Below are 13,023 nucleotides of genomic sequence, written 5' to 3'. Positions count from 1 at the left end.
CACTATGGGACTTAACATCTGAGGTCACCTGAACTACTTAAACCTAAGAACTACTTAGAACTACTTAAACCTAAGTAACCTAAGGCCATCATACACATCCATGCCCGAGGCAGGACTCGAACCTGCGACCGTAGCAGCAGCGCGCTTCTGGTCTGAAGCGCTTAGAACCGCTCGGCCACAGCGGCCGGCTGAAACAGGTGTCATCTGTGGGTCATACAGGGCATATTGCTACGACAGTGGGAAGTTTGTGGAACCAGTGGACAGAAGAGGGTCACACCAGCAACGAGTGCATACTGGACTACTAAATCTGACGGTAGTGCGAGATGATCTCCATTATGTCCACATGACCCTAACCAAGAGAGCTGCTTCGACCACAGTCTTAGTTTGACGTCTGAGAACGGTAAAGGATGTGGACATGTTTATGTGTGTACTTGCGATTAACGCTGTATGTTCCACCATTTCCGGCGTTGCAAAACGAAAATGGCGGGACATGTTTTCTTCACGCTGTTATTTCTGACTACGATAATAATATAATCACAGATTACTGGCTTTCAGTCTGAAAAAAAAGATTGCTAGTGAAAGTGTGAAGATCCTTTACCATTTGCATAAATTTCTCATTAATGGATTAGGATTTACTTTATGCTAGCAGATTCAAAAAGGGAACTACTGAAAGAAGGGTGTAGCAAATGTGCTGACATAAGCTGTCGCCAGCACACCAGTCGGCAAAGATGAAGCGCGAAGATCTATAATTAGGCGCAGGATCAAGCGCGCCTATAAGAAAAGAGACGACACACACACACACACACACACACAAACACACACACACACACACACACACACACACACACACAAGCAACAAGCCACCAACGCCCTCTCGACAGCAAGTATTTAGGCGGCCACCGATAACAAGAGGACCTCACGAAGTCACACTCCAGTCTGGCTTCTGTTGGTCCACTCTCGGAGCGGGTAGGCTTCATTGTAGCCTATGACTGTACGTAGCGACTTTTTAATAGCAAATGGCTCTGAGCGCTATGCGACTTAACTTCCTAGGTCATCAGTCGCCTATAACTTAGAACTAATTAAACCTAACTAACCTAAGGACACCAGACACATCCATGCCCGAGACAGGATTCGAATCTGCGATCGTAGCGGTCGCTCGGCTCCAGGCAGTAGCGCCTAGAACCGCACGGCCACTCCGGCCGGCTTTTAATAGCAAGACTACCGATATTGTCTGCAGGGGGACTATTGCTGATTAGGTTTTACCACAACACATGGGCTCTATTCAAATTAAGCCTCTAGATCATGTAAATAAAGAACCGTATTAATCCACACGTGTGCATTTGTGTTGCAGAAAGAGGTTACTGGCCACCACCCGTAACAACATCCTCTCTCTCGCTTCCTTGCGGTACAAGACTCTACAGCAAAGCTTCATGCAACATGGTAAAAATGATAAAGTGAGCCACGTTTGCAAACCTTTTACTCGATATTTCTGTTAAGACATCATTAATCTACAGCAAACAATAGGTGACGTGTAGGAAGTAGTACATGCAATCCAGGCACATACCACAAGAACATATTTATGGAAATCGTATTTCCTACATCATGTAATATAATTCGCGCAAACAGTTAAATAAAACTACCGCAATACTGCACATAGTATCAGATGCAGAGAATCATGATTTTCTCGCCTTGTACGAATGATGAAAAATAAAGGAGCTGTCTGACATTTTTGCAAGTACCTATTGCTTAGCACCGCGCAGTGACTTGCTGAATACGTAAATAGGGGCAATTTTAACTCACGACTTGTATATACCTTGCTCACTTACACGAAACTACATTTGATAGAACATATGGCGTCTTCACACTCAACAGTACAATAGTGACTTCTCTGGACGACGGATACATTTATCTTGTGCCGCAAGGCACACTAACAAACGGGAACGAGAAAAGACGCGCCTCGCAGCGTACCACATCATTTCTCAGCGATTTTAGTAGATCATAATACGTACAAGATTACCACTTCACATAAGCAATATTGTTGGATTTTTCCAAAAAAATGGTTCAAATGGCTCTGAGCACTATGCGACTTAACTTCTGAGGTCATCAGACGCCTAGAACTTAGAACTAATTAAACCTAACTAACCTAAGGACATCACACACATACATGCCCGAGGCAGGATTCGAACCTGCGACCGTAGCGGTCGCTCGGCTCCAGACTGTAGCGCCTAGAACTGCACGGCCACTCCGGCCGGCTTGGATTTTTTCACTCTGGTCACTAAAGAGGCAGTTGCTTCAATGTCCCGTGCCATTACCCACATTACCCATCGTTATTTTGATGCTAGTTAATGACTTTAATTAGTTACAAATACTGTACATTTATGCTCATAATGTCACTAAACGTAATCTGTTTCAAGAAACGCTCGTCGACAGTAAAACATAATACCTCTTTAACAGAGGGGTGGAAACAATTGCGTGCCGATTTTTGACATGCTGCTCCCACAATTTGCAGAAACAAGGGAAAATAAGGTCATTGCGTGTTAGTTTCACTGGAGGACTCTACAAGTAAAAACACAAATTATTCTACATTACAAGCCAGGAAATCGGCAAACGATAAAGGATGTAAGAAACTTCCATTACTTACTGAAGCAAGTCTTTCTTGTCTATCTCTGCCACAAATGTCGAGTACAAGCTGGGAGAAAATAGTCAGTTAGTAGCCTACGACAATCTTATAATGCTGATAATCTAAAGATACACAACTGCATTCGTTTTGGGACTGCAGTCTCATTCAGTTTTTTAAATGACTGCATATTCGCCAACGACTTCACCGTTTATTACAATTTCCACAATTCCAGTTTCGACTTTTCAGCCATTTTCGAGTGATTAGATTGGTGAACTTAGAGCAGTTGTCAACTTTGGTAACATACAGCTCACATCCTTGTTACTATTTTTACTAATGAGGATATTTAATGTGTTTCACCAGCTGAATAACTTGAAAATGATTTAGAAGTCGAAGTCACAATTGTGCAAAAATATAACAAACAGTGGAATGGTAGACGAATATGTTGCCGTTTAAGAAACCTAAGTACTAAACTTTGTGGGTAGGTTATTCAGGAAACTTTCATTCATAAGTTTATTTGTCAGTAGAGCAATAGACGTGGGTACGAGGGCAGTGAACGGTTTCAATTATGGCGTCCAAGAAATATAGTTAATTATCGTATTTATGTATCCTGCGGTAATTAATTTTCGACAGTAGCAGGAAATGTTGGGTCTGTGTCAGTCCAGTCCAGTCGAAAAAAAAAAATACTTATCTGGACTGGTCTAACGCAGATGCGACATTTCCATCTACTATTGAAAACGATTTACCCCTGAATACTCCACTTAAGAATGGGCTGCATGCCACCCCTAATAGGTAGCTGAATAGTTCCAAAAACGTAGAAATGCTAAGCTCAGATTTTGAATACACAAAGTAATCCATAAATCTATAAAATCTAGTGGTTCTGAATGTCGGACTTCAGATTCTCACATACCGATCCACATCTCTCCAGTTGTTGCACATACTTGACTTTACTGAAATGGGATAGAGTCCAGTCTTGGTGGAAACCCAAACTGGCACAGTGTAAAACGTCTTCTAGTAGACAACGTAGTAGCATGTGTTCATTCATTTCGTGCATCGTGTAAGTCAGTAGCGATTTTTTTAAAGGTACACGGCGTAGCTCCACAAGAACAACATCTGTTCCAAGTTGGCCTCTCCAATATAAAGCTCCAACAGCGCTGTTATCTCGTTTGACAACCTACAGGGCGGCACCGAGGTTTTGAGAGGGTTCAAGCTGCAGTAGATGGCGTAGCTGTGTTTACAACGACCGTTGCAAGCTACTCACCTGTTCCGAGAGCCTGTACAGCTGCAGGGTGAGGTTGATGGAGGGCGTCTCGCTGTAGTAGACGGTGTAGCCCCAGGCGCTGCCGCACCACTGTCCTCCCGTGGAGGGCCGGCCCGCCTCCCGGATGCTCATGTGGCCGTCCGGGCAGCCGTCGCTCGTGAACGACACGAACTTGCCCACCGTGAATGTGTCGAACGTCAGCTGAAACGCACGCAACTCTGTTCTTTAGCCTGCCTGCTAAGTAGCAATTGCCTATGCAGCTCGAATTCGAAGATACAATTTCATATCTTACTCTAAAGACGTTCAGGATAATTCAGACCAGCAAGTTTTAGGGAACTAATGGCTTTACAGACAACTGGTTTTAATCATACATAATAACCAGAATTCAAAATTTGTGCTAACTAATCGGACGACATTGGATGGAGGGAAAATTTTATGGAGTAGGACGAAACCGCAGGAATACCACGCTGCACAGTTTTGTGTCCACTCATATTCCTTATACATGTGAATGAATTAGTTTTCCGCTTATTGCACCATCTTCAAGAAACAACCGACTAACGTCTGAAAGGGACACTAGTTCTTGGGTTACCAAACACTGTAGGCAAAGATACAATCCACGTGCATCGTGTGTTGCGCCTCGAACTTGTTTCTTAACGTTAAAATTACACTTTACACAGTGGATAATGTTAAGCGGAATGAACAATTAAGTGCACAACATTACAGGTTATAAGGTTATATAATACTCAAATTTGTGAGGTCTTGACATTAGCTGAAGGCCTGTTAAACTGAGAACTCTACATTTAGGTTTCCAACAAACATGTTTTTAACATTGTGAATTAGACTTAGGTAATTGTCAATAATATACATAAAGATTAAAATAACAGTCTTACAATATTACAAGTTACATGATTGTGATACCACAATTTTGTGAGATTGTCACATTGGATGAAAACTGTCTCACTGACAACTAGTAAGTTATGTTGCGCCACAAACAAGTTTTACATTGTAAATAACTTTTTTGCAATGGACAATATGACTGAAACACACAATGTTACAGTATTACAAGTTATATGTTTATTTTTGAGAGGTAAGCGGATAAGAAATCGGAAATTCTATTTTGTTTCGTCTGTGAGTATTGGGATGGTTGACTGCGTCATGTGAAGGTTAACCCTAGCAATAACAATGGGAGTTGTGGTTGGGGGGGGGGGGGTGATTTTTAGACTCACCGGCTCCATGCACTTTGCTGTAAAAACTTGAAGTCAAAGCTAATTTTTCATTATTGCTTTTACGATTGAGTGATTGTATAATTTGTTAATTAAAATTCATTTATTTCATTTTATTCTCCATGGGCCTCAGAATCTCCTCCCGTCCCGTCAGTAATACGAAGGAGAAATTGAGGCTGTTGAGACTTTAGTTTTAAATACTTAAAACGCAAAGAACTTTTGGATTGTTTTCTTGAAACATAATTTTATGAAGTCGACGGTTTTTATTTTCATTGTTTCTGGTACTGTGGAACAAGTAACACAAATAAACAACATTTATGTGATAGTACTATTGGAAAAGTCCTCGAAAAAGTCTTGAACGAATCAGATTTAGATGAAAGTTAATTGGATGACGATGTGGAAGAAACTGGAACTGATTCACCGACTGAGAATGAAGATGAGGTTCAGCTCAACCCACCAGATGCTACTGACACCAACTCTGATATACTCATTGCCAAATGTGGACGCGAGTATGTTACGGAGTCATCTTGAGAATATCGGCGGTCTGTGCAAAGTATAGTGCGGGAAAGAAATAGGCTAAGATAACAAGGAAAAACTGAGTCTCCGAAACAGGCTAAGGAGCTCATATTTACATCTCATGTTGTGAATCTGCTACAACTACACTCAAATGTAGAGGCTTCTCGACTAGGTATTCAACACATCAATGAAGATGAGTTATTTTGTTACATAGCACTATTGTTAATCATGGGTTCAAATCATGTCAATAAGATACCAGTCCAAGATTCATGGTCTATGCTTCAGGGCTGACTAATGTACTATAGATCAATGAGTCGTGCCCGATTTTTCGAACTGACTAAAATATTGAGGTTTGATGATAAGAATACAAGAGAAATTCTTCGCCAGATTGATAAGTTTGCTCCAGTGAGGGACGACACATACCTGAAGAGCTAAAGACTGCAACTGGCCTCAGTGTATGCTCATCCGTCTTTCCATACACTGACCCTCAGATATAGAGGCCACCAGTTACTCTCGCATCGACTCTAGCCCATGAGAATCCAAAGCAGCTGCTCTTGATGGTTTCGGCTTGTCACTCAGAAGGGGTGATTGGGGAAGGCAAAAAAAAAGCCAACATAAATATTTTTTGTAATTCTGCAAAAGGAGACGTAGACATCATACACCAGATGGAAAGACTTTGCAGCACGAAGAGAAGAACAAGAAGATGGGTTTTGTCCACCCTCTACACACTCACTGACATAGCAGCAATAAATACATATTCAATTATCCTTCTCAGCTTTCCAAATTGGAACAAAACTGCAAAATCGTAGGAGAGTTTTTCTTAGTAACTTAGGTCTTGAATTAACAAGGCGTCACGTTGATAAATAGACCCAAAATTCTTACTGCCTTCAGAAGCCAGTAATAATGACAATGGAAAGCATCACACAACGGAAGCTGTCTGTGGAAAACACAGAAGGAAGAAGTGCTGTGTGAAAAATGTATTTCAGAATGAGACAGTAAATTCTGTTTGTTTCATGTAGTGGACTGAAAATAGTTTTTTTTATGAGAGAACACAATTATGAATGTTACTGGAAAAAAATTATAAAAATGAATTTTACAATTTGTTGATTATGTTCCTACTGTATTTCATTTTTTCATTATTCAGTATACAAAAATTATGTATAAGCAGTTATAAGTGTTCTCAGTTGTACCAGAAGTAAATAAACTCGCATTCTGACAACTCAAATTGCCACTTTATGTATGAGCCTCTGAGGACCCCCCCCCTTCCCCCAAGTGTTATTATATGTAACAAAATTTACCTTGCTAATGCTAGGGTAAAATTTCCTTTTTTTACTTACTTATCCACAAACTTCAACAATATAACTTGTAATACTTTGTATTTCAACTATGTACTGTGTTCTTTATTGCCCATTGCGTAAAATTTTGTTTACAATGTAAAACATGTTTGTTGGGGAACGTAAGTTACTAGCGCTTAGTTCGAAGGTCCCAACCAGTGTCACGACCTCACAAACTATGGCGTCAAACCATCTATCCTGTAATATTGTAAGACTGTATATTTTAATTACTATTATGTATAATATTGTCCATTACCTAAAGTTTAATTTACAGTGTTAAATAACCTGTTGGTTGCACAATATAAATGAAGAGTGATCAATGTAACAGACTCTGAGCTAATGTCAAGACTTCACAAACTGGAGGATTATAAACATTTAACCTGCAATTTCTGCATTATAATTATTCATTCTGCTTAATATTATTCGTTGTGTAAAGTGTAATTTCATGGCTAAGAAACAAATTTGACGAAAACACTCTCTGCAGACGGATTGTATCTTTGCTTATAATTTTTGATAACCCACGAACTAGTGTCACTTTCAAGTGCTAGTCGGTTGTTTCCTGAAGATGGACTAATAAGTCGAAAACAGTTTAAAATAAACAAAAATCTGTCAGTAAACACTGTGCATCATCACTTGGAAACGAAGTATGGATTGCACAGTTCGAGAATAATACAGATGTACGTACCTACAGCGCTAGGCTATCTATCCATTATTAATGCAAATACTGCATGTGGCTGAGAAGGGATTCCTATATACATCAAAAATATTTTTTTATCATTCGCCCAATAACATAAAATATTTAACAGGTACCAAGGAAAGTATTAAGTTTAACTTCAAATCATTACTTCTGAACATTTGCCTCTATTTCATAGACGAAATTTTATTTAAAAACTGGTACCTTAAGTAAGAAAAATCACTTAGTTCCTAAGTGTAGTTATAAGAGTAAGGATGAAAAATAAAATAATTAAGTTGAAATTATCACATATACATATCTTGCAAACTGATTCGTTCTACATCACAGTAATTAAAAAACGTTCAAATCATTTATGGAACATGTAATTAACTAGCTAATTGATTAACTATTTTTCAGTTGGTGGAAAGAGTTGTTAAAAGTCATGTGGAGTCGGTTGTAAGAGAAAGATATGTTTGTGCAGGAATAGAGATTTATATTTCTGCGAATACTGGTTTAATAGTGTGAAATATTCTGCTTACTTTATGTAGAAAAATACAGAAGACTGAAACTTATGGGGACTTCTTCGAAATGAGAAACACCAAAGAATAAAACGAACCCAACATACAACCTGCTATGTTCCAGATTCTATTATTTTTCCCCTGTGGGCATGACTACTCTCAGTTTCGGGCAAAATTAGAAATATCTATACCGCTGATACATAATTGGAAATATAATCCCTTGTGAGAAAGCGTGTGTCAAAAATTGGAGACGATCATGGTACCGATGTGTGTCTTATTCGTAGAGTAGTTTTCCAAACTATGCCTCAGTCGTATCCATTACGCGTATTCCTTTGACAACATTGGGAATCCGCGCTCGACATTTCGTAGATACTGTCAAAAGGAGTTGCGGTAGAAGTGCCTCCTACCTAGTCATCAAAGACTGAAAACGTTCATTGGCGTTGTCGTGGCAGCATATGTGCCGGAGAAAACTATCTCGCTTTGGTTGTAACCAGCGTGCAGCTTTCTTGGAGGAACATATTTGAGTGGCCTTCGCATTTAAATGTGCACATCTGTCCAAAATGAACTTGTGATAGACGTATGTAGTACGTTTATCCTCAAAGACGGTTCACGTAATGCATATGGATCAGTTTAAAGTGGCGTTGCAATGGACGTTCCTAAGTAAGTTCCGATAGGCCGCGAAATGGAGACCACTGTGAAAATCAAAAATGTTTTATTTACAACAGTTACCAACACCTTCCAGTTACTTCTCTACATATTCGCCGCTCCCACTTAGACATTTGTTGTAGCGTTGTGTCGACTTTCCAATACCCTTTTCATAGAAGGCCGTCGCTTGTGCTTTTCACCAATACTCAAAGCTGGTCTACAGCTCGTTGACTGTGCCAAAATGTTGTCTTCAAATCCAGCGGTTCATGTGAGCAAATGTGAAACTCAGGAGGAACCAGTTGTGGGTGATCGAAAACTTCCCATCGAAAACGCTACAGGAGCATCTTCATTGCCCCTGCAGAGTGCGGTCGAGAATTATTGTCATGCAGAAGAAAATGCATGAGAGCTGTGTTATGTGGGATGATTGACTTCAGGCGAAATCTCTGATCAGGCCCTCGTACTTAGCGAAAAACACTATTTCCTAGGCATTTTTACGCGATTACTGTGCACTCAGAACTGAAAAGAGCTTCGTGACACGATCGACGGGCGTACTAGAGACACTACTCAACACATCTGTGCAAAGCTTCCTCGGATTTTCATAGTGGTCTCCATTTCGTGAGCGATCGGAACTTACTTTCGGAATATTCCTCGTGTATGCCAAGAACTGTCCGTTATGTTGTGGTTGAATCGTTTCACTGAAACTCCACATTTTGATAGTGATGATGAATAGGGTAAGAACGCTTGACGGTACAGAAACTCTTAATTTTGGGAAATACGACTCTATTAACGTTTGTTGTTTATAGCAAATGTGTAATATTTTACGAATTAATACCTCATATAATGCTGGTCATAACTATCTGTTGCAGAGTATTTTTTCTTAAGCGAATTGTGCTTTTATTGTCTTTGGATTCGATAATCCTGAAACATAGATTTTACAAGAATAAAAAGTTCTACTGATAAGTAACGCTGACGGGTAACAAAACAGACACATTCCCATTCCGTTTTAGGTGCTAGAGTTGGCGTTCTATTGTGACTGAAAAATAAAAACTTTTCACTTTCACCTGTTTATCACGCAGATTTCCTCGAAAGTCTGTTTAAAACACAAGTAAAATACAAACACTGAAAAATCTTCAGGTTTTTTGTTCAAGGCACCTTTCGGAGGCAGAAGTTCACCCGAGCTAAACACCCGAACTACCACCTGAGAAAAGCCTCCGATCCGTGTCATAAATAAAAAATTAATTTTAGTGACCTGTATATTTAAAAAAAATGAAAACCTGCAGTATCTGCTTTGTTGTAATCTCAAATTTTCGTGAGCTGTCTGATTTAATCAGTGAAGAAATCGCAAACCAAATAAATTTATTTATTCTAATATACTGACGGGCGTTCTTATTGTTTCAGTGTGTTAGAGGAGCACTGGGCCGTCTCACCTGCACGATGTCCCCATAGTCTCCGCCGGCGGCCGTGAAGTTGAGGTGGCAGAGGAAGGGCAGGCGGTCCTCCCGCGGCCGCCGCACCTCCAGCTCGTACGTGCGGCCGACATCGCCGTAGTACGTCCTGTTGCACGCTGCAAAAAACAAACGTAGTACCGTGAACGCGGCCCCCGTCAGAGTAGTACGTCATGTTGATGTCGAAATAACCAGATATGGGGTGCTTTATAACCCGGAAGACCAGCACAGTGTGGCAGCACCATATTGTTTTTACATCAGCGAATGACGAGACCATTTAGAACAAGAAGAGAAGCAGTATATCTCAACATTGGTGCTCACGATGCTTGCTTGGTATTATCCGTAAAACCATCTTCCCTGATGATGTCATTATGTTACTCAGCTATTCTCGTTCCTCAGCTATTCCCGTCGATTCGTCATCAGCTATTTCAGCAACCAACGAGAATTTTGTTTTCAGCTTCCTCGTGTGTCAAAGTATTTCTCCCCCAGTAGGCGTGACACAATTTTTTTTGATGCGGTATATGGCTTTTCTACTCTTTTAATGGGACACATTCAAAAGTAGCTTGCCCTGTTGTACCCTGGTTAGCGTTTTTGATTATGTTGTGACGTGCTCTCAACTATCGTTGAGCCGCTACGCTGTGATGTTGTCACTCTTTATCAAGAGTGCCACGGTTCACTTCGCTACGGATGTGTGGCCTAGATTAACGACTGCTCAAATGTAGCCTTCTACATCTACTGCACAAATAAATTACTCGATGTCTTATTTATTATAACTCATAAAATACCGTGACATGAACTGTGGTACACAAGTATTCAATACATTCGAAAAGTGCACGACCAATTAACACCTCCGATAGTACACTACTGGCCATTAAAATTGCTACACCAAGAAGAAATGCATATGATAAACGGGTATTCACTGCACAAATATATTATACTAGAGCTGACATGTGATTACATTTTCACGCAATTTGGGTGCATAGATCCTGAGAAATCAGTACCCAAAACAATCACCTCTGGCCGTAATAACGGCCTTGATACGGCTGGGCATTGGGTCAAACAGAGATAGGATGGTGTGTACAGATACAGCTGCCCATGCAGCTTCAACACGATACCACAGTTCATCAAGGGTAGTGACTGGCGTATTATGACGAGTCAGTTGCTCGGCCACCATTGACCAGACGTTTTCAATTTGTGAGAGATCTGGAGAATGTGCTGGTCAGGGCAGCAGTTTCCAGAAATGCCCGTACAGGACTCGCAACATGCCGTCGTGCATTATCCTGCTGAAATGCAGGGTTTCGCAGAAATCAAATGAGGGTAGAGCCACTGGTCGTAACACATCTGAAATGTAACGTCCACTGTTCAAAGTGCCGTCAATGAGAACAAGAGGTGACCGAGACATGTAACCAGTGGCACCCCATACCATCACGCCGGGTGATACGCCAATATGGCGATGACGAATACACGCTTCCAATGTGCGTTCTCCGCGATGTCGCCAAACACGGATGCGACCATCATGATGCTGTATACAGAACCTTGATTCATCAGAAAAAATTACGTTTTGCCAATCGTACACCCAGGTTCATCATTGAATACACCATCGCAGGCGCTCCTGTCTGTGATGCAGCGTCAAGGGTAACCGCAGCCATGGTCTCCGAGCTGATAGTCATTGCTGCTGCAAACGTCGTCGAACTGTTCGTGCAGATGGTTGTTGTCTTGCAAAAGTCCGCACCTGTTGACTCAGGGATCGAGACTTGGCTGCACGATCCATTACACCCGATAAGATGGTTGTCATCTCGACTGATACTGATACTAGGCCGTTGGGATCCAGCACGGCGTTCCGTATCACCCTCCTGAACCCACCGATTCCATATTCTGCTAACAGTCATTGGATCTCGACCAACGCGAGCAGCAATGTCGCGATACGATAAACCACAATCGCGATAGGCTACGTGATGGTACGCATTGCTCCTCCTTACACGAGGCATCAGAACAACGTTTCATCAGGCAACGCCGGTCAACTGCTGTTTGTGTATGAGAAATCGGTTGGAAACTTTGCTCATGTCAGCACGTTGTAGGTGTCGCGACCGGCGCCATCCTTGTGTGAATGCTCTGAAAAGCTAATCATTTGCATATCACAGCATCTTCTTCCTGTCGGTTAAATTTCGCGTCTGTAGCACGTCATCTTCGTGGTTTAGCAATTTTAAGTCCAGTAGTGTAAATATTCTCCAGCGACTAAGGCCGTAGCTGTGATGCAGCAGTATGGCTGTGGTGGTCCTAATAACAAGTCTGCTCACTAACATGGCATATTCCAATTTGGCTTCTCTCAATAGTCCAAGGCACTTGCAATTCGATTCGGAGTACAACTGCAACTGTCTGTGCTGGCCTCAGGCCACAGGTTATAGGATCACATGATTGGCTGCTGCTGTCACAAATAGAGAGCTACTTGCCCATTGGCCTTCCTGGTCACGTGATATCACCGTAGTCTCTTGGTGGCTCCGTTGTTGGTGTGGCAAAGTAGTCCATTCGATATAGGCGACGTCTGTGAACAACCGCCAAGACATTATTTGCTCCCCTTCTCGCCTGCACAGCTTGCAACCGGAAACACAGAGGTGCTTGAAGGGATGTTTGCCTGGAGGAGAAAAAGGCAGCTGGGATGAGAGGCCCGTCATTCCCCCCTTCTTAGTGTCACAGAAGGGCTGCATCATACCTGGAGTTAATTTCGACACGGAGATGTGCCAGAGACTGTATATTTTAAAAGCATCAGCCGTTATTTTTTTTCAGCTTGTAG

The 13,023-nt window shown here is 41.4% G+C and overlaps 1 protein-coding gene across 1 annotated transcript in view; it reads right to left on the bottom strand.

Annotated features, from left to right (window-relative positions):
* Positions 1–13,023, bottom strand: part of LOC126210217 (uncharacterized) — a 196,635-nt gene that overhangs the window by 86,654 nt on the left and 96,958 nt on the right. The window contains exons 2-3 of the mRNA XM_049939435.1: positions 10,215–10,351; positions 3,879–4,079 (exon numbers count right to left, since the gene is read on the bottom strand). Of these exons, the coding sequence (XP_049795392.1) occupies positions 3,879–4,079; positions 10,215–10,351 (338 nt within the window). The remainder of the gene's footprint in view (positions 1–3,878; positions 4,080–10,214; positions 10,352–13,023) is intronic.

The sequence above is a fragment of the Schistocerca nitens genome, chromosome 1, assembly GCF_023898315.1.
Source record: "Schistocerca nitens isolate TAMUIC-IGC-003100 chromosome 1, iqSchNite1.1, whole genome shotgun sequence".
Taxonomy (NCBI): domain Eukaryota; kingdom Metazoa; phylum Arthropoda; class Insecta; order Orthoptera; family Acrididae; genus Schistocerca; species Schistocerca nitens.
The sequence above is the reverse complement of the archived record's forward strand: the minus strand, read 5'-3'. Positions and strand labels throughout refer to the sequence as shown.